This window comes from Podarcis melisellensis, assembly GCF_964234715.1.
Source record: "Podarcis melisellensis genome assembly, chromosome: 1".
NCBI classification, from domain to species: Eukaryota; Metazoa; Chordata; class Lepidosauria; order Squamata; family Lacertidae; genus Podarcis; species Podarcis melisellensis.
Window position 1 is genome coordinate 80,614,908 of NC_138528.1, and position 22,378 is coordinate 80,637,285.

Below are 22,378 nucleotides of genomic sequence, written 5' to 3' on the forward strand. Positions count from 1 at the left end.
TGCACCAACTATGCCATTTCCTGTGACCACCATGAGTCATGAGTTCCTCACAACTCATCGACTGTAATATGCTTTATGTGGGGCTCCCTCCACATAACGCTGCCCCAAGCTGTTGAGTGGGACACCTGGAGATACACATAGTACACCTGTTCTGAGGCAGCTTCATTGGCTGTCAATTAGCTATCAGGTCATGTTCAAGGTCTTGTTGCTAAGATACAAAGCCCTGAATGACTTAAAGACCAGGTTACCTGAAAGACTGCTTCCCCCTATATCATGTGCTGTAAGATCATCTGAGGAAATTTTACTCACAGAATCACACCCTACAGAATATTGCAGGGCAGTGAACCAAAAACAAACAAAGCATTGCCTCTGGAATGTCCTTCCGTCTTCCACACATGACACATCATCCATCAGTTGTTTCAGATGTCTTGTAAAGACATATTTTTGTCTAGGTTTCACCAGACCGTGTTATTACCAAATTTTTGTTTCTATATGGCATTTTTGTGAGGAGATCTTAAAACATTCAGCAGTTTAGAAATGCTTTCAATTAGATAAATAGAATTAAAATGAAATGCTCTCACGGCTTACGGCTTTCCACAGCCAGTATCACTGCTGTTTATTGACTAAATTTATATAGCTTCCGCCCATCAATAAAAAAAAAACCAAAACACTTCCGAGATGGCTTACACTATTAAAGACACAATGTACAATAATTTAGAAACAATAGGAGACAGCAAAAAGACTTCCTTGCAATGGAGACTATTATCCCGAAAGACCATTTATGGGCAGTTTAGCAGGAAATGTTACACACCAGAGGATAAGCAAGCACAACGTCTCCTTTCTACAGCTTCCTCAGAGAGAAAAGTCTCGTGGTTCAGGCAGCAAAAAGCGGACTTTGCTTCTCTAAGTAGCACAGACAGTCCCTCCAAGGTGCTGCTACTTGGCTCAGTAACTAAAGCCACTACAGTTAAGTGCTCTTCAGTCTCACAAAATGGAGGTCAGAGGTTATGTTAGTGGAAAGGTGACTGAGCCATCTGCATTCACAAGGAGTGCATCTAATCTCACATCTGGTCCTGAACACACACACCGCAAGAGGTATTAACGGATTGCTGCTTGCAGAAGGGCGGGGGCGTCCTGCTCTCACACACGGAGACGGTCTGATCTGCATGCACAGAGACACGTCCCCCCCCCTGCAGACGTTCCCCACATTCCAGCCTTCCCTGTGATGCACTCCATCACTTCCAGGCAATCAGAAATTGCTTACACTTGCACCGTTCCCTTTCCTTCTTCAGCAGCAAATTTACTCGACTGTGCACTCAGAAGGTCTCTGTGACGTACCCAGTGCTTCCCCCCCCCAAAAAAAATGTTTAGGAGTGCTCTCATTTTCCTACCCATATTGAAATACTGCCCCTCAATGAGGCCAAACTTAGATTCACAAAATGTTTAGGGGTATGCGTACCCCTGCATCCTCCTAGAAAAAAAGCACTGGTCGTACCTTCTTGTCATGCATTTTTTGCTTCCAATTCACCTCCCTCTATATTAAAAGGTAATATGCATGTAACATTCCACATGCAGACAACAGCACTTCTCCTTGCCTAGGCATGGAGGGCCAAAGATGAGTGTGTCCCAACTCTGTCTCTACAGGAACACATGATTCATTCCTCAGCCTGATGAAAACCAGGACAGATGGCTAGCATCCTTGTTTAATTGCATTACACCCTCACAGCATGCTCTACAAAAACCCTCTGTCCTTCAGTCCAATGCATCTTGAGGGGGTGTGGGATGACAGCGAACAGTCAGAGCAGCAAACATGGAACGGGTGGATGGTAGAGAGGAGGGACATTTGGGGTGGGGCAGTAATTAAACAAAGGCTGGTAGGAAGGCACTTTGCAACTGGGGGCCCCTGTTAAAAATAAAAAAAATATGGGTGATATCCAGCTTAATCATACTCAAAGCAGACTCACTGAAATTAAATCCATTGACTTCAATGGGGCTACCTCAAGTAAGACTCACAGAACAATCTTAACCATGTCTATTCAGTCAGAAGTAAGTCTGATTAAATTAAGTGGATCTTATTCCCAGGTAAGTAGGTTTAGCTTGCAGCCTAAGTTGAATATCACGAAGGGAATTTGTTCCACGATGAGTCTTCTAAAAAAATAATATTATTTATATTGCTGATATCCTGCCTTCATCATCAAATGACCTGAGGGCAGGTCACAACAATAAAAATTAAATAGGCAATAAGCATTAGAACAGAAATTGATCTTTTTTTGGCGTGTATGCAAGTCATGCAAAGTATTTTTTAAATACCAAAAAAAAAAGAACTTCATATAAATAAAACCCATTGCATACATAGCTTTTCAGACTAGTTATACTTTACTGCATAAGCTCAAAATATACTTCAAGTTTAACTTTTTAAATTTCTGCATCATTCCAAGCAGAATTTGGGCTGTTTGACCTGGATCAATTTTAAGAACAAACATCTCCCAGTGGTGAAAGCAAGCAGGTACGGTTTGGTGTAAAAATTAGCAACATTACAGGGGCACAAATATAAGCTGTGTTGCTATCACAGCCAGTCCCCTTTGCTCTAAGGCAGCCTTGCCCTGCCTAGTTGGCTCCCTAAGTCATGGACGACAACAGTCAGCTCCAGCATGTTCTGTCTGGGGCTGAAGGAAGTTGTAGTCCAAAACATATGGAGGTCACCAGGTTGGGGAAGGGACAGGCTGCAGTTGCTCAGTGTGGCTCAGCCCTAGCACTGCAAACAGATACTTGGGCTACAGTTCATCAGGAGGTATTTCCTATACAGTCGCGCGCTCTCTCTCTCTCTCTCTCTCTCTGTGTGTGTGTGTGTGTGTATAGGTTTGTTTGTGAGACAAAGGTTAGGGCACTAAGAGAACCTGCAAAAGAGTATTCAGCTACTTATTTCCTCAGGGGTACAAAGTTTTCCCTTTGATGGATATAGTTCAAGGATATAGTCAGAAGGAAGGCCCATTAGTGATTAACGTGCACTGACTGAAGGAAAATGTTTACAAATTTCAGCACCCTCCATCATATAAGCTGCCAATCCTGCTGGTGTTTGTAAACCATCCTGGGGTAAATATTATGAAGTGTAGGATATAATTACCTTAAATAAATACAAAACAGTGATTGATGACCAAAGGTCTTACTTGATTTATGACACACCACATGCTGAATAAACACCTTCTGTTAATTGCAAAAAGAGGCCCTTTTAAAAAATAAAGCACTGTCATCTGTTAGACAAAAACCGCACACATTCTAAAAACAGATTCAGCCTTACCTTTCTTAATGATTAGCTCTAAAGAAGTGCCATTTTTATGACCTTCCGTCATGACAAACTTTTAAAACATATGGAGGGGACTTTCAGCTTTCAGTGAACAAATGGAGTGATTCTGAAGAGCGGAGATGAAGCGAGTAAAATATAGGTTTTCAAAATTTCAAGGGATTAAAGAACATGACTAAATGCCAATACAGCACAGTGCCTAAGAGGCTGAGTCTGCAATCTCAACCCCATTAACCTGAGAGTAAGCCCTATTTAACTAAATAGGATTTACTTCTGAGTAGACATAGTTAGAATTAATCTGTGAGCTGTGAATAAGGAAGACCCTGGTTCAAATCTTACCTCTACCATGGACCCACTACGTGGCAGCCATGCTCTCTCAACCTCAGTTCCTCATCAGACATAAGGGGGACAATGACACTGGCTTATCTCAGAAATGGGGAGCCTGTGACCCTCAAGATGTAGTTTGGATTACAACTCCTCTCATCTCTGACACTAGCCATGCTGGCTGCAGCTGATGGACTTTGTATTCCACAAGGGCACCATGTTGGCTACCCTTGTGCTATGCAATGTTAAGACTTAACAATAAGGAAAGGAACACAAGCACATTAAGTGCCCTTATTCAAAGCTAGCTCTGCCAATTTGTGTGGTGAGGAGAACTGATCCATTTTCATACTACTTTGAAATTTCACTTGCTATCTTAAACATACAGTACTTTCCAGGAAGTAATTGCCAATTAATTCAGCAGAGCTCACTCGGAATAAATATATGCTTCTTCAGGCTAGGATCAATGATTCCCTAAAAGCAGCAGTCTGTAAGATCACAACAAAATTAATAGAGGAAGACAGTGAAGGCCTATCTCAGAGCAAACTATTGTGGATACTGAATTCAGGTTAAACTATACTTCAGTGTTATTGTACTGAATCTGCAGGTTGAAGGAAAAGCATTACTAAATGCTCTCATGTTCAGGAGCCCTAAAAAGCACCATTATGAATGGACAGGTGCCTTTAATGCCACAAAGCAAGAATAAACCTAGCAATACTTATTCGCTACCTTCCTCGTTCATTCAGTGTTATCACAGCTCAAGGCAAGTTTTTTTTTTTTAACCCAGAATACTTTTGGGCAGGCTTCCACACAGTGATCATAATCTACCATGGTCCACAACGAGTGAGCGAACTGCAACAGTAACTATAATATCCAGCAATCACTTGATCAAACTGATCAGATCAAATAATGTTATGGTTTGGGGGACAATAAGCCTTAAAAGAACAAAGTGCAACTACACCCAGGTGTATCACAAGTCCACAGGATAATTCATCTCATTTTTATCCCATATCTTTATAGCTCACCAGTCCCTTATCTCTTATTCTTCACCTGCTTTCTTTCAAACCTCCCCAACAGCCATAACAGTTCCAGCACACAGCACACATTATTTGGACAGTTTGATCTTAGAAGAAGAATTCTGCGAAGACAAGCATGCAATTGCAATGTGCAATATCTATTTTATTTAATTTAAAAATGTTTATACCACTTTTCTAAAAGAAACTGCACAAAGAAATCAACTAATTTCGGAGCAAAAAGAGGGTTTCACTTCCTTGGCTTCAGCTAAATCAGTGTTGATGAACCTCCAGCTTGTGGGCTAAATCTGGCCTGTGAGGCTGTTTTCCCCAAACCATTCCCACCTGCCCCATGCCTGACAGCATAAGTGATGCCAGGTGTGGGGCAGGTAGGATTCCCTGCACATCAGTTGAAACAAGGAGTTCAAACCTGCTTGGTTGATAACTCCTGCCACCCCAGCAGGCCCCCTTTAACAGGTGGACAGGATAACTCACATCATTGGGACATCTAATGATTGACAGGTGAATGGTCCTGCCCACCTGTTGAAGTTGACCAATGGGGAGAGAAAAAGATCTAGCCCACAAGGTCAGAAAGTTCCCCACCCCTGAACTAAATGAAGGGAAGGAAAAAGAAGAGTCTGAGAAATTGTAAGTCATCAGCACCCTATTTTTAAAGAAGCTTATCTATATCAAAACTGTATATTTCAGTTATATAAGAGTCTCCATGGCGCAGACTACACAGCCCTGCCACTGGCTAGGAACACATGGGAGTCAAAGGAGAATTCAGCAGCAGTCATATTTAGGATTCATGCACAATGCTGGAACAAGGAACTTCAACAGGCTGGACAGCAAAATATGAATTGAAGGCAATAAGGCTTTTGAAAAGGATGCATTCATAGGGCTAGTCCACTCCTTACATTGGCATCCAGGACATATACTGGGTTATTTGACTTTTTAAAAATGGGGTAATGAAGAAACAGTGGCGGAGCATATGTCCGCGCTGCTCAGGGTGGGTGTGCTCCTGAGGGGGGTGTGGTGTGGAGGGTGCCCTCCCAGGCGCGAGATAGCCGCTCAGGTGCCTGGAGCGGCATGCACGCCCTACAGCTGGGGGCAGAGCGAGCCACCCATGGCGGACATTCGGTGTGTGGCCCGCCCACGACTCCCAAGCCTCCCCCAAGCTGTCAAAATGAAGAGAGAAGGGGGGAATGCCACCGGCAAAGCAGCGCAGCTCCCCCCCTTCCCCCAGTGGCTCGGGATAGGCTTGGGAGTCGCAGGCAGGTGGTGCGTCAAATGTCACCCCCCCTCTGTGAGGGCACCCGTGGCATCTGCCCCCACTGCCCCCCTTCCTACACCCCTGTGAAGAAAAGCGGTGGCAGGCCCTTCAAAAGGCATTGGTATTGTAGCCTTCACGTTTCTCATAAATCATTTTTTCTAACTATTTATTAAGCAGTCCTCTGAGGGAAATTACAGAGTTTACTTTTATTGATGCACAAACTCAGCAGCTATGCTTGCTGCTTAGATTAAATTGCATGTTTGGGTCACACCAAGCGCAAACAGCAAGGGGGAAGCGAGCACTTCCCCCCCTGTTTGCTCTGTAAAGTATCTAGCAAGGCAACTCACAAGATGGGAGTTCCTGAAAGTTTGTTGTTTATACCTTAACCTCCATTTGCAGGTGAAGTAATGTTTCTGCCTTTGTGGGGGGAACCGCATAGACCTAGTCTAGACAGGTACTTCTAAATACTTAAACAATACTTCTCTCCACATTTTCCCCAGTCCTATTTCAGTAAGCGTACTTAGGGTTGTGGCTGATGGGTTTTAAAATTACTGTTTCTCATATTTTAGTGTCTGAAGTGAAGAATATTGTCAGCACACTTTGGGATAATTAGCAAATAAAATACATTTGGATCTGGAAGAGTCAACAGAATGGAAGAATAAAAATGACTGAAAGGAGATGTCAGAAAACAGTGCTTTTAGTATATGTTGCCAGTAATTAGGATGGACTCAAAGGGAGCTGCCTCAGGAACGTAACCATTCCCACTGGCAACACAATGGACTGAACAAGGAGAAAGTTAGGGGTGTAGGAAAAGAATTACAATGCTACTTGCAGAATTGTAACATTCCAAGAAGCAGAAAACACCTCCCAGAATGTTCTGGCAGGCACTCACATCTCCACAGGGAATTTAAAGATATGAACAGATCACATTTGCCACCATTGGTGAAAATGAGGAATTCCTCAAAATGGCAGTGGGTGAGTTTGAGTCCATGCTTTTTATTTATGTATGCTGCCTTGGCTTGGATTCATTTGGGGATGTAGTGTTTCACAGGACTTGGTGAAAGGTGTGGTGGTGGGCTTCTTATGGGTCATAAAAATGCAAAAAGCCAAAGGGGCGGGGGGAAAGGCCCAGGAACTCTAGTCACAGCTCAGTTTGAATTCTGTGCTACTCAGTGGGAGGAATTCAACATCGTGTTAAAGTAATCCCCCCCCCCCAGCCAAGCAACCATTTCTGCTTGCCAGATGGAATGATTTCACCTCTCCTCCCCCCCCCCCCTGTGAGCTGTACCAGGGCTTCTCCCAACTCCCCTAAAGTCAATTTTGGGGTGTGTGCAGGGGGAGGAGAAGCCCTATTGCGTAACTGGCAGGAATCATTCATTGAACTCGCACAATATTCCTTTCCCCAGCCTTTAACAGTATTCTCTGCTCTATTTACAGAGTTATGGAAATCAGAGATAGACATGGGCTCTGGCGACATCTGCTCTTTTTATCTCTGCCTCCTCACACACAACGTTCTCATGCGACATCATCTTCCTCTGCTTGGTCTTCTCTCTTGTCACAGAACCTCTAAGGAATACCCAACTCCATTGCTGTGTATACAGGAGCTTGAACTCAACACATTCCTCTGCTTGAGCAGCAGAACCTACAGCAGGCAGGGAGAAATAATACAGTGCTGCCTAAAAACGATCTCCTTCAAAGCGGAAAGGAGATGCCACGCAATCTGCAGGAGAAGCCTTTCGGCAGTATTCTGACTGGGTACTCCACTATGGGAGTAGTTCTCAAACCTTCAAGCTAAGCCATGTTGCCTTGGCAGATACCTTACACACAGCTATATGTTGGTCCCAACTTCCTAGAATTCATTTAACCCATTTTACCTGCCTCTCCACAGCTTAATGTAAACATTAAATCCCAATTTTCACAGTAGGCCAATTCTTCCTCCAATCCACTGCTATCCCAGCAAACATCTGAGCCCCTCCAGAAGTTGCTGGACTCTAACTCCCACCAGCCTCAGACAGTATGGCCAATGGTCAGGGATTATGGGCACTGGAGTCTAGCAACCTCTGGAAAGCCACAGGTTAGCCACACTTGCCATACAGCTGTAATGATTTTGTTTAATATAATGAGTCCATGCCAGAGAGAGCTACTATTAGTGATAATGAGGCTCTCTCAGTGGTGGCTGGAACTCCCTCCCTAGAGAAATACATAGGCCATAGGACTTTGTTGCTTAAAAAAAGAAGAACTATAAATGCATTTTAATTATTTTCTATGTTGGATTGAATTGTGCTGCATGTGAGGCGGCAAATGCTGCCTCTCTCTCTCTCTCTCATCTTAGTTTGTGGTTTAAATGTTGAAATTGTAGCTATTCTATTTTAAGATGTTTTAGAGTCTTGCACACCACCCCATGAGGCCCCTGCACCTTGAAAGGTGGGTTAAAAGTCTTTTAAATAAAACTAAGCTAAATGGCATGGAATTAAAATAAAAGTGCACAATTCAAAAACTGCACACTGATGTGCTGTTGGGATTCCTTTCCTGTGTCTCATGTCTTGTCTCAGCAGAAATAGCTGCACCACATCAGTTGTTCCATCATACTATTAAGAACTGAGAACATTTTGTCAAAAGCAGTCACGTCCACCAACAGAAATCAGTTTTCAGGCTTACACAGAATTGCTCCATAATACAGTGGTATCTCAGGTTAAGAACTTAATTAGTTCTGGAGGTCTGCTCTTGTGCCGCTGCCACAATTTCTGTTCTCATCCTGAAGCAAAGTTCTTAACTAGAGGTACTATTTCTGGGTTCTGTAACCTGAAGCGTCTGTAACCCGAGGTACCACTGTATGCTGTAAGTGTTATAGGAAGTATCACATTAATGTATTGTGCAGAGTAGCTTGATCCTGGAAATATGAAGCCTTGATGCAACTTACATATCCCTTGCAGATGAGAGAAGGGGTATTAAGGCATTACAGTCCTTAATGGTGCTTACCCCCAGGTAACTGTGTATGGTGGCCCAATTAGCTTTGTGCTGCACATACATGGAGCTCAAGGGTCACTTCCAACTCTACAATTCTATGATTCAAGTGGTTAACCCAAACAACCAGTCTATGCTGAGGTTCTAGGCCACACTTTCAGGAAGGACCAAACATGGTACAACTAGCATATCATGTGGTTTGTATCCTTATTTTTCAAGGAGATATAGCTTCCACTTGCTTCACTGCTTTCACCTGGGAAAACCACTGAATTGGTGAAAAAGGTCTATTGGGTGTCTCCGGATTGACGTTTGCTCCAGTTTAGCTCTAAAGAGTAGGATATCTGGGGGAAAGTGGCAGGGCAAAGGCAAAACCACTCAGACCTGTTCTTTCTAGGCACAGAACAAGTGTAAGTATGTGTGAGACCTCAGACAGGATAGCAGAAAGCCGATTTGAGACCGGGGAAAGGCCTTTTTTCTGTCTGAAAAGCAATGGAGACACCTGTTACAGTCGCATATTCAAGGAAGTTTATACCTCAAAGGGATAACATCCAAACAAGCCCAAAGCAATAACTGCTTTTGCTAAAACCAATGTCAACAGGAAACTAGGTGGAAAGGTAATACATGACCAGTGGCAAAAGACTAGAAAACTGGAACAACTTATCACCTGATGTTCTCATGAGGTATGACTCCCATGGCACTGGCTACTTCTACTCCTCAAAGGATCCAAGGTCAAGGTATGTAGGCTCTGAGCACATTTTTCACAGCTGCATTCTGTCCTCACAAACAATTCTGCTGAACTTTACTCTCACTGCACTCAGCTAAGCACAATTGCTGACGCAGCTGCCCTCCTTCTTCCTCTCCTTGCAGGGGAGAAGAGCAGAAGAAGGCTGGCTGCCGATTTCACCATCCAGTTCACGGAGCAATAAGTTTCATTCCAACTCCGACAGTCACATGCTCAGAAAGCCAGCCCACCTAAAATTGAAGTTTCTACTCAGGAAACCGCTGAGAACAGGATGCATGTTGGTCATCTGTTAGGGATTTGTAAGCCAAGCAAATAATCACATATCAGCCAGAGTTTTGATTTCAGAACTGATAGCAGATACAGCTGTCTTACCAACAGTAGTCATCTGCATTTTTGTCATTTGAGCACACAACTTGACAGTGGGTGTCCAAACTTCAAAGTCCTGCTCAAGTCACTGAAGACTGCTGGGTGGTCTAGAACAAACGGCTATCTCAAAGAGTTGTTATATAGAGATAATTATAATGCACTTTGAATACAAAACCACTATAAAAATAATAGGCCACCACCTCTATTTTTCTTGTTATATATGCATTGTGTGATATACACAGTTACACCTGACTAGCAAAGAAATTGCTCCATCACGTTCAGGAAAATAAATTTTAGGTAAGTGTGTCAACTAATCCTAAGAGTCCGATTTCCTTGCACAGAAACCAGCCCAAAGTACAGATAGCATGCCACAATTGGTTCTGAAATCTCCTCAAAGCATCATGCAGCACCCCCTGCAGAACCAGGATGCAAAACAAGTCTACCATTTGTTGTACATATTAGCAGCCTGGCCCTGGAAAAAGCAAAATGGCCCACCATACACACTCACACAAGACAGAAATAGCCTTGTTTTCTTCTGTTACATTCTAACCTTAGACTTCCAGGATTTCCACATATTCTGCTGACTACCAGCCACCATAACTGCACAGAAAATTCTGTACACTGCAGGATTGTCCAATGAACACTGCCTAGGATTAGATTGTTACTTAGAGTAGATTCACAGCCGTGCATTACTACACAGCCCTCTGATGTGTGGATGATGCTTGTCATCACACAGCACCATTTATGAACTGCAGTAGTATTGTGGGGAGATCTTGCATGTACTGCTTGCTTTGTGCTAACCCGACCTGCTTTAATCACACCCATTCGCCACCACAATCCTTTAAAAGAAATTGATGTCAAATGATGTTATATCAACAAAAGTACCTCCAAGAATGCAGAGAGTACTTTACCCTGGGGTGGGGGCAGAGTGCTGGTCCCCACACACTTCAAATTAAAAAGCAGAAGCTTACAGTGGCTATTACCACTCCACAACAATATGCTGAGACTTCATGCCTACCTTTCACCACTGGTGAAGTACAGTGGTACCTGGGGTTACAGACGCTTCAGCTTACAGACTCCGCTAACCCAGAAATAGTACCTCAGGTTAAGAACTTTGCTTCAGGATGAAAACAGAAATCGTGCTCCGGCAGCACAAGGCCCCATTAGCTAAAGTGGTGCTTCAGGTTAAGAACAGTTTCAGGTTAAGAACGGACCTCCGGAATGAATTAAGTTCTTAACCCGAGGTACCACTGCACCTAGCATGCCATGCAGCTAGGTAACAGCATGCCATGACTTCACCAGCCACTGAAACAGGAACCTTTAGTTTCTCTTCAAGTGCCCTAACAGATCTTAGCATGCTACCAGAAGCACATAATTGCAACACATTATATGTGGAGCTTGCCTTTGAAGACTTCCTAAAAACCTCAGAACACAGCTGCTTGACTATTAACTAAGAGTAGCCTTGGAAAGCCCCTCTTGCCAGTTTTGAAACAACTTCCCTGACTGCCAGCCCATTTCCAAGCACAATTCAAAGTGCACAATGTAACGCCCTACCTTTGACCACAAGAATCTGCCTGTTTGTTAACCACCATTGGAGCCCTTGCCTTCCGAGGTGAGGCAGCTGGCTATAGTACCCCAGCTTTGGAACACAAGCATTGCCTGGCATTTACTCTTAGGTCTTGTCAGTGTTAGGCAGAGACCTTTTTATCCTCCCAGACCTTTTTAAATGTCAGCTTACACATTTTTCTTCTGCTACTGTTTCAGTTTGTAGGTTTGGCTGCCATGCTGCTTTACTCTTTTAATTGGCTTCACTTGGCTGCGAGCTGCCCTGAAAGCTCTTGCTGAAGGGTAGGGCAGACATCTGCTATATGTACACAAAAACAAAATGTCTTTTCCTAAGAAGCGACAGCCTATCCTTCTGACTCAGGGCTTCCCCTTTGGCTGAGGCTGCCTTTGTTCTGCCATTCAAATTCAAAAAGGAGAAATTCTAGAGAAAAGAGATGAAGAAATACTAAAGTAGTGCCTTCCCTAAAGTCACTTCTGTTTGCTAGCCAAAGAAATGAAGCCCTTCAGTTCAGTGTAAGGCCTAAGGCCAGAATGGAGAACATGTGGCCATCCAGATGTTGTTGGCTTCCTACTTTCACCAGCTCCTGCCAGCATGGCCAATTGTCAGGAATGTAGTTCACAACATCTGGAAGGTACCATGTGGGCTATCCCACTATTTTCCTTTGTTCTAAAGGGCAGGGCACTTGCCCATACAAACAGTCATTTGCCTGGACATGTAAGAAGAGCTATTATTTAAACTTTATAAGGCATGCTTCTGGAGCCACAAGTTCAAAAACTGACAACATTTAAAAACAACCAAGGCTGCAAGCCAAGTCACACTTAGCAGAGAACAAGTTCAACTTAGCTCACAGGGAAGGGCAGCAGAATCTTAACCATGTCTATGCAGAAGTAAGTCCTATTACCGGTAAATTAAGTGAAGCTGACTCCAAGGTGAGTAAGGTTAGGACTTCAATCTTCTTTCCAAGCAGTCATAGAACTTTAGCTGGTACCATAATTGGCTGGAAAGTTAGAGAAACAGCTAACGTCTCAGTAGTTAGCTTTTTAGCTGTCAGCTTCTACTAGTTAACTTTTAAAAACTTTTTAAAAATTACCATATAAACTGTTCTAAAATTTATTTTCAAAGTATAAGTTTAAAAGTTTTATATAAGCTGAAACACAGCTTTCCCAGAGTTTTATCTGACACAGACCATTCTATGACTTAAAGGAATATTGTCATTCCATATAATAAAAACTTTGGAACTTCTTGTTTGAGAGACAGAGAGTAGTGTATCTTCTATGAGAAAAGGGTCAGATCCACTTTAACAGTCATGGAAAGCCTGGCTTGTTTTCAGGGTGCTAGGAATTGTGATTGTGTTAGGTCAGCACTCTTAAACTACAGTTCCCAGTGGTATAATAGTGTTTTAAATGTATGCAGTGAATGTGACCATGATCTCTCAAGAACTGTAAGTCCCCAAGTTCCTTAATTCATGTTGGCATTTTTTTTAAAAAAATATTCTATAGCTTTCTGTGAAACTAATATGGTTGATCAACAATGGAAATAATTCACAATTCAAGCACACAGCTTCCCCCAAAGAATCCTGGGAACTGTAGTTTGTTCAGGGTGCTGGGAATTGGAGATATGTGGGGGGTCAATTACAATTCCCATTATTCCTTTGAGGGGGGTAAATGTATGGTATGGGTGTGACTTGTCAGAGGGTCTTCATGCAGCAAACCTGGGACGGAATAGAGTTGGAAATTCATGGAATAGAACAGAAGCCACTGCTGCCACAGATGGACCACAGTGTTCTCAGTGGACAACATGAGTTTTAGAAGAACAAAAGGATAGGAGGGAGAAACAAGTACTGATGATCAGAGATGAAGAGCTTCTCTGATTTCCTTAAAGGAAACAACCACCAAGATAGGTGGGGCAGGTTAGAACAGTTTACCAGAGGCTAGGATTTGTTGATGCCGTTTTTTGTTGAAGTTGGCAACCCTACAAAGAAGGGAGAGAGAAAGCATACACAGGTCACAAAGTCACCCTACAGATCACATACACACACACACACACACACACACACACACACTGCTTCCCACTTTGGGACCTAGATGCTTTTAACAAACAGATCCAAAGGACTACCAACCCCACATATTCAAAAGTTATGAGCCGTGACATTAGCATGTTAAAATAATTATATTAAATAGCTGCAAATTGAGATAAACACCGAACACAGCTCTTTTGAACCAATTACATTCCGGGTGGCAATCTTTCTCCATGCATGCAAATATAAGCTTGGGAGTTTTGTTTCTTTTCAAATACAAGCCGAGATCCTCATGATTTTAGGATTTAACAAAGCCAGTGAAAGCCCTAAACCACAACATCTGCAATAATATCATGATAGCTGCCAGCCCCATTGTTTCCTTTTACTTGCTATTAGAGGAGAGGAGAGTTGTCAGCTCTCACAATGGGACAAGAAGCACAGCACACTTTACGAAGGGAACTTAAGACCCCTTCAGATGTCCTTTATATTTCATATTTATAATCATTTGTGCACATGATGCTATCAGAGCAGTCACATGTGATTCCAACAGCAATACTGTTTGAGCCTGCAAAAGTTCTGGGAGTGCTCACACTCCTTCATTCCAAATCAGTGCGCATATCCCATAACTTTCTGCAGAAACTCCATGTCTTTTAACACCACAAATGTTCTGGTTTATTATTCTCCTGCTTTTGCTATGCCAGAGCCCCACTGGAGTGCAATAAAATTTGTGGCACTGGGTGAGCATCACAGAACACGCTGACACACACACAGATTGACCACAGTCAAAAGCTGCCATGTGGGGAACTTTCAAGGGACAGCCAAGCAGCACCCGCTTCTACTACAGTTGCCCATAGCTGAACCATTACCATTCTGGCCATTACCAAGCCAGAATGAAATGCAACTAAGACCCTATTCAGGCATTCTGCTTGGGTGTAAAATTGATCCCACCAAGCTCTGCTTCCCTGTTGCCGGACTTGTCACCTTCCAACTTGAGGAGGTGAAAGCTCTGATGCCCTTCCCTACTTCCCAGAAACCTGGTCATACAGCACACTACTGTCACATTCACACCGCACATTCAAAGTGCATGGCTTTCCCATGAAAAATCCTGGAAACTCTCATTTGCTAAGGGTTTGGGGATTTGTAGCTTTGTGAGGGGTAAACTACAGTTCTGACAATTTGGGGGTGGGGAGGGGAAGCTATGTATGGTGTTGAAGGTAGCTAAAATCCCACTCGAGACCTTTGCCCTCCATGAACAGGAAGGTAATGGTGGGGAGGGCGAGATTCAGAGGCTTGTCCCCCACTTGGGTATGTCGGCTTTACCTGTGAGCACAGCTCTTGAATAGGGCTTATGTCTCTAACAGGGAGAACCTACGTGCTGAGAGTCCCTCCTCAACACATCCGCCTCCTGGGAAGAGCTCTTCCTTCAGGAAAAGGATCTGCAAGCTGTTCTCTGGAAACGCTCCCCCTCCCCTCGGTTAAGATCTCCCCCTGTCCGTTTGGGACTTGAGTCTGCTGAGGAATAAAAATAAAATTAATCCCCTTCTCTCTCCCAAGCGTTTTATCTCCTCTGGCCCTGGCTGATGGCTTTATAATCCTGACTAAATCCCTGTCACTCCCTCTCCTTTGCTCCCTTTGCCCTGCCCCCATTTCTTTTGAATCATGGGCAGAGAAACAACCAAGTCTCTCTCACAGGCGGGAAACATGGCTCTTTCCTTAAAGATGGGGAAGGGGGCAGCCCACACTGTCCCAAAAGTCATGGAACAAGGAAGAGTAACCCTGCTCTAGTTAAGCGAAACGCAGGTGATTCACCTCATAGACCTCACTTCCCTAGGGACAAGGTCACATTGGTCTTTCGAAGGAGAGGTGGGCCTTAAAGGAATGCCTCCACTTAAAAAAATACAGGGAAATTATTATATAACCTTTGTGACCCACCAGTTCCAAAACACCCACCTTAGATTTACACTAGAATATAGCAAATGCAGGCCTATATTTCCCAACTTGGTCACAATATACACAAACAAGAGAGGTGGTTTTTTTTTGGGGGGGTGAGGACCCTAGCAACTGCTCAGATCTCCATAAAGAAAGCCATTTCATTCTTTCAGAACTGGGCCATAGCATACAATGATTTTCATTTAAAAACATACACATGGCAGGAAAAGAGGCACAAGAAGCAGCTGCTGCAACATTTGATTCCAAATGAAAATCGGAAACAATGCCTTATCTCTCAGAAATGAACATATCATTCCAGGGAAAACCATGACAGAGCTAAGGAAGCTCCCTTGGTTTTTAGAGTGGGGGCAAAAAGAGCTTTAGTATAGAAATGTAATAATAAAATAAAGCAAAACTTAATATCCGGTTCTCTGGCAGAGCATATCTGGATTAGGAAAGACAACCAGTCAGAGATGTATTAAATCTGACTTTGTTCTAACAGCCTAATAACCACACACGCATCCAGTATTGGCAATGGAAACTGAGGCCCAGGAGCACAACTTCTTGACAAAGCTCTCACTTCAAAGCTCTAGCTCTGCAGGTAAGAAGTCTAATAGACTGGCCCAGATGGGAAAAGGCATCTTCTGTCTCTTTATATATAGCATAACACAGAGAGAAGAGTAAAAGCAGTTTTGCAGCTCATTCTGCTATCCCCAGTCCAAAGCCATAATGGTGTCATTGATAAAAAAGGAAGTTTCTATTACAGAGCCTTTCCTTACTGACTACCTGGCACCTTTCAAGGGGGATCTGTCATCATAGCAGTATTTCTTCTATTGTATTATTGACAAACTGGTTGATGCTTAAGTTCACCTTTAAAAACCTGTCTTCCAATGAAAGAGAAAAAGAGCATAACATTCATCACCACTTCTCTCCGAGTTAAAGCAAGGGGCACTTATGGAACATATTCCCCTTTGTTCTAAAGTAAGGAATGAAAACTCAGTTCTCTCTGGTTCATAGGATTGCTACTTCCCAGCCTGGAGCAATCACAGACCAAGAACAGAAACCTACACTCCCGGAAATCCAGAGATTACTGTCAAGGTTGTGTCATCTCCCCCAATTCCATTCACACACAGAAAAGAAGATAATTCAGCATCCTGACAATGTCAGCTTTCCCCCTTTCTTTTTTACAAGATTGTTTTTCATCTTTAAGTAACAAATTGTGTGTGTGTGTGTGTAATGTCCAGTAAAGTTTTCAAAAGCCAGGAAAAGGTTCCATTAGCAGCCAGGGAATGGGGCGTCAGTACATTGCAGAGTTCACTGCATTCCCCCTTGACTCGCAAAAGCATAAAAATTATGCAAACTGAGATAATAGGTGCAAGTTTGCATAATTTGTGCAAGTTACAGAACTCAGGTTGCTTCAGTGCACTTAAAAAAAAAACTTAAGGAAGAGCACACACAATCCAGAGAACTGCCCTCTTGATACAATTTTTATTCCTATTTTACAAGCGGGGACATCACAGTGAGCAGCCTCCAAGGGCTCTCGTGACACCTCATACAGGAATAGATTTATTGTGGCACAGCAGAAGGGCTTTGTTAGTAGGTGATGGCATAATATGCTGGAGGGTGGAACAAGTGCCAATAATGCCTTTATATGGTCTACACAGGACGAAGAGGACATATTTACACAAAAGAATGAATGGGCACAACCCTGGCATTAAACAACTCAATATATTTAAAAACTCAAAAACAGAGGAATATTTTACTGCAGGACATTTTGATACTGACCCAGAAGTCACCATTATTTGAAAACAATGGTACAAAGGAAGACAGCAGAAAGCACCAGCATGAAACTGATGCGCCAAGGTTCATCAGCAAATTTGATTCCACTGATTTAGGTCTTCCTCAAGACCGTGGGTTTTTCTCCCATTATGGACATTACATTACCATAGCAGAGTTGGGAAATAGCATACCAATTACTACCACTGGTAATAGACTATTTTGTATCAGTTTGAACTTCACTTACAGATGCCACAGGCTTGCAATCTCTCTCAAGGTCCCATTCCTGCCCCCTGCTGCCTTATTTGTATTATATATGACTCTGTTGCACCTCTGAGTGTAACACCTCATGGACTTGCACCCACCAAAAACAGTAGCCATGTTATCCTTTCTGATATCCCAAGACTCTCGCCCTTCATTGGTTTTGCCACAATAGACTTGCATAGTTATTGTTCTGGAATTTGCAACATAAAAGGGTAGTGACATCTCTTCTGATATGACAAGGCCACAGGCCCCTCATTTCCTTATGCTGCAGCCTGGTATTAGTTTCTAGCATTAGACAAGTTCTAGTTCAGTTTCAAAGTTGTTCAGATATTTCAGCTCAGCAGTGCTACTACCCCTCAACAGTGTTGGTGTCTGTGTGTGTGTGTGTGTGTGTGTGTGTGTGTGTGTGTGTAGAAAACAAGGTATGCCTGTGAAACCTGAAGTTTGACTTCATCTGTTTGACATTTCTATTTAACCTGTGTCACTTGAACTGGAAAAATAAGCCAGATAAGTGTTCTATATTCTCTCTTATCGGAGGCATAACAAAGGTTCCAAGCTAGGACCAGCCCCACCCATTGAAGACTCTTGCCATAACCCCCCTCACTGGATTCTCAGCCTTATCTTCCCGACTGAGTTTCTCTCTTCCCGGTTCTGTCTGCTGCCACTTATCTCCAATCACATGGCCACAGCTCAATCCCAGGTCATATGAAGTGTGAAATCATTACTGCCTGCTCATAAGCAGAACCTATTTGTAAACCACTTTGAGGTATTTTTTATTTTATTTCTTACAGTCTAGCAATATATAAATTTTATGAAACAATCTAGCAATATATTGTATACAGTCTAGCAATATATAAATTTTATGAAACAATAAATAAACAAAGTAACTTTTGGTGCCACTTGCTACTTCCCTCCACCAGATTGGAATAGTTTACAGAAAAATGGGCAAGATGTATCTAGGAATTATTCCTCATTCAAGGGGGACACAGTATATATACCCCTCAGAAGATTTATGTGGTTGAATGACTTTTGCACTACAAGCTTCGGCAATATTTCAACTGAACTTGTCACAATCCCTCAAACCTCTTTTTCTGGCTTAAAATAAATATGAAAAATGAATCTGACACGAGTTTGTAGAATATGGGCAAACACCATTTTCTCATGACCAAATTGTAGCAGCCAGCCCCTTGGTACATTTCAAATTCAGGGGCACTGGCAGTGTTTCTCCAGGCAGAGCTGAGTACCTCTCTCTCTCTACTAGTCACTAGCCCACTTTTGGCATCTTGCCAGCCTTCTTTCTGGCTAAGCTCTACATTTCATAACTCTGCAAGAGCAAGGAGAGGGGGCATGGTGGCACAGCCACAATTTCCACAGCATCCTTCCTCGACAATTAGGCAACCGGTTAGTCCCAACAGGCAAAGAGCTCTTGTTGCGCTGGAAAGTGGGAGATGAAATAGAATCAAACTCTGCACCCAAAACAAGCACAAACATAACGTGCCCCTTTTCATTATTGGCATTTACATGGTGTAAGAGAAAACAACAGGTTTTGAACCAGGCCTTTCCATCAGCTTTGAAAGGAGGCCTTTACTTAGCCTGGCACACATTGAACTAGTTAACACCTTCTGGCAATAAAATCTGTGAGGAATTAACCTGCGCTGAGGGTCCCACCTTGTTAAGATCACACTATGTGCAGCCCCTTCACATGTGCAAGTGACTCTGCAAGGATTGTGCACTTTACGAGAATCGCAGCGAAACTCTCATTGCAAGCTAGCTTTGTGTATATACAGCTGAAAGGTTAATTTAGGAAACTGGCTTACTTGTCTAAGAAAAAGTCACGTTCTGAGAGAATGTGCATTATGTTCTGTCTACAGTGACCCAAAAGTATGAATGGATGAACACTCTTTTTCGAATAAGGGCTCCTCCACAGCAGCTATAAGTCCCTGAGGGTTATGTTTCAGGTTATATGAATTTAGTACCAAAGCCCAAAGTGCCGATCCCTTTTAAGACATCTTGCACAGCCATGTCCTGGGGCACATGTTTTAGTGGAAAGTCTGTGCGCATGGGTGGGGAAAGAGAGAGAGGAGTGTCACATGGAGGGAAACCAAAAGGAGGAAGTGACTAACTCCAGTTTTCTTCATGCAACATGTGGGGGGAGGTGAGGCAAAGGAGATCCCCAACTCCTTCCAAGAATCATCTTCTCAAATCTGCCCCTCCATTAATTCTCTTCAAACTTCAGGAAACGACTCCTTTCCCATTGCCTCCCAGCCAGCTTTTCACATTGCTCTGTTGTTTTTAACACAGACATCGAAACTGTGCACACACAAATGCATATTCAACTGCCCCACCTTACAAGTACATGTGCCAAGGATTTGACAGTTGCTGTAGCTCCCAAATGCAGCCTGTGCAAGCTGCAATAAACATATGTGCTGCTGTGTAGCATTTACAACAGTGCCTAGTCTCACAACCCTTTGCTTCTGCTGTCAGGTGGAAGCAAATTCACCTTTCTGGTCCCTCTGTCAGGTAAAGCTTATAACCTGCTGCTGCTATTGGACTGTAAGCCTCCTCTCTTCCCACCAAACCTCATCCCCCAACTTTTGAAAAACTTCATTTCTACTTCAAAATAAGTTTAAGCACTTCTGCTCCCCCAGTGTGGACAGCAGATCCACTCAACCTACTTCTGCTTGTGGGGAATACAACCAGCAAGGGGTGGGACAGCAGGTGCAGCTGAATTATATTATGGTGAGCTACATTTATATCCTGCATTTCCTCCAAGGAACTCAAGGAAGCACATACGGCTCCTCCACCAATCATTTATTATAGGGTCACAAACCGGCTAACCCCTCTCTCCATTTTAATCCCCACAACAACCCTGAGGGGTAGGCTAGGCTTAAAAACAGTGACTGGTCCAAGGTCACCCAGTGGGTCTCATGGGCAAATGGGGATCTGAATCTGGGTCAAAGTCCAACGCTGTACCCACTACACAGGATCCCTCACTATACAGACCCCCCATCTCCAAAATAGACTTGGCCTCTTTGGTTTAGCCCCCCTGGTGGGGCTTCGCCCTTTCCTTTCCCGCTGCCAATACCTTCCCGAAGCCCGATCCCCTCCCTGTTTACTCGGGAGTAAGCTCGGCGGCGCTCAATGGACCCTGCGAGGAGGAGAAGGAAAGGAGGCTCCTCACTCACCGACTTCAGTTGCTCCAGCCGGTCCTTCATTTTGGACAGGTGTTGCTGTGGCTCCTCCTCCTCCTTCTGCTGCTCTCTCCAGGTGAAGCCGGGATCCCCGCCGAAACTCCGCACGGGGAGGAGGGCTTCTCCAGGAAGTGGAGTCCCAGCCCAGAGGGAAGGTTCCTCTTCCTCCTCCTCCTCGCCCCGATCGCTAGCAGGGACGCGCGGGTTTCATCCGTGCAAAGGCTGGGAGGGACACACACCACGCACGCTCACATCCCTTCCTCCCGCGAAGCTAAATCTGTCTCTCCCCCGCCCCCCGTGTGTGTGTCTGATCCTCAGGCGCTGAGCTGGCCGCAGCTGCTAATCCGCCGCGACATACGCGGAGGGGAGGCAAGAGGGGAGGGGACGGGAGCAGAGGCGCCGCCCACTTTTACCTGGGCAGAAATCGCTCTTAAAGAGACATCGTCGCACACCCTCCTTTCTTTGTTTTTCACATATTTTTAATTAAAGATTTCTTGGTTTACAAAAGGATGTGCAATGTCTCTTTTTTCAAGTGACATTTTCTCCATATCAGTTTCATTTGGTACGCAACTGAGACCCTACCATAGCTGTCAACTTTCCCCTTTTCTTGCGAGGAATCCTATTCGGAATAAGGGGATTTCCCTTAAAAAAAGGGGAAAGTTGACAGCAATGGACCCTACTTGCCTGCAGGCTGTCTCTCCAGAGTGGTGCATGCTCTGGTTATCTCCCGCTTGGACTACTGCAATGCACTCTACGTGGGGCTACCTTTGAAGGTGACTCGGAAACTGCAACTAATCCAGAATGCGGCAATAGACTGGGGACTGGGAGCGGCCGCCGAGACCATATAACACCAGTCTTGAAAGACCTACATTGGCTCCCAGTATGTTTCCGAGCACAATTCAAAGTGTTGGTGCTGACCTTTAAAGCCCTAAACGGCCTCAGTCCAGTATATCTGAAGGAGCGTCTCCTCCCCCATCATTCTGCCCGGACACTGAGGTCCAGCTCCAATGGCCTTCTGGTGGTTCCCTCACTGTGAGAAGCCAAGTTACAGGGAACCAGGCAGAGGGCCTTCTCGGTAGTGGCGCCTGCCCTGTGGAACACCCTCCCACCAGATGTCATGGAAATAAACAACTATCTGACTTTTAGAAGACATCTGAAGGCAGCCCTGTTTAGGAAAGCTTTTAATATTTGATGAATTATTGTATTTTAATGTTTTGTTAGAAGCCGCCCAGAGTGGCTGGGGAAATCCAGCCAGATGGGCGGGGTATAAATAACTTAATAATAATAATTTGTTGAGACATTAGTGTTACATTAGGAAGAAAAGGGGGAAAGAGGTGGAGGGGGCCATGGTGAGTGGGGGTGGGGTGGAGATGCTTCTATTCTACTTAATGTATGTGTGGGGTTTTGTGTCAGCATCTTACTATTAGCTTGTGTTCTTTTGGTGGCGAGAGAGGTTGGATTTGGCCTAGGGTGTGGTTGTTTGTGATTGGCTGTGGTCAACTTTGTTTTCATGTGTGAGTGGGGGGTGGGGTGGGCATTTTTGAATAAGGTTAACCATATTGATTCATATGCTGTTGGTGGATTCTTGTTGTTGTCTTGTTGGGCTGTGTATGTGATAAAGGGGAGCCATACCGGGGTGAAGGCGTCTTCTTCT

At 43.9% G+C, this 22,378-nt stretch overlaps 1 protein-coding gene across 5 annotated transcripts in view; it reads right to left on the reverse strand.

Moving 5' to 3' along the window:
* Positions 1–21,094, reverse strand: part of STX3 (syntaxin 3) — a 38,415-nt gene extending 17,321 nt beyond the window's left edge. For 3 of the 5 annotated variants that reach the window (XM_081907049.1, XM_081907048.1, XM_081907045.1), the window contains exon 1: positions 20,719–21,094. In XM_081907049.1, the coding sequence (XP_081763175.1) occupies positions 20,719–20,748 (30 nt within the window). In that variant the 5' untranslated portion in view covers positions 20,749–21,094. Of the gene's footprint in view, positions 1–248; positions 397–20,718 lie in introns of those variants that run through there. The other 2 variants (XM_081907046.1, XM_081907047.1) reach the window with 2 other exon arrangements.
* Between the last annotated feature and the right edge of the window lie 1,284 nt (positions 21,095–22,378).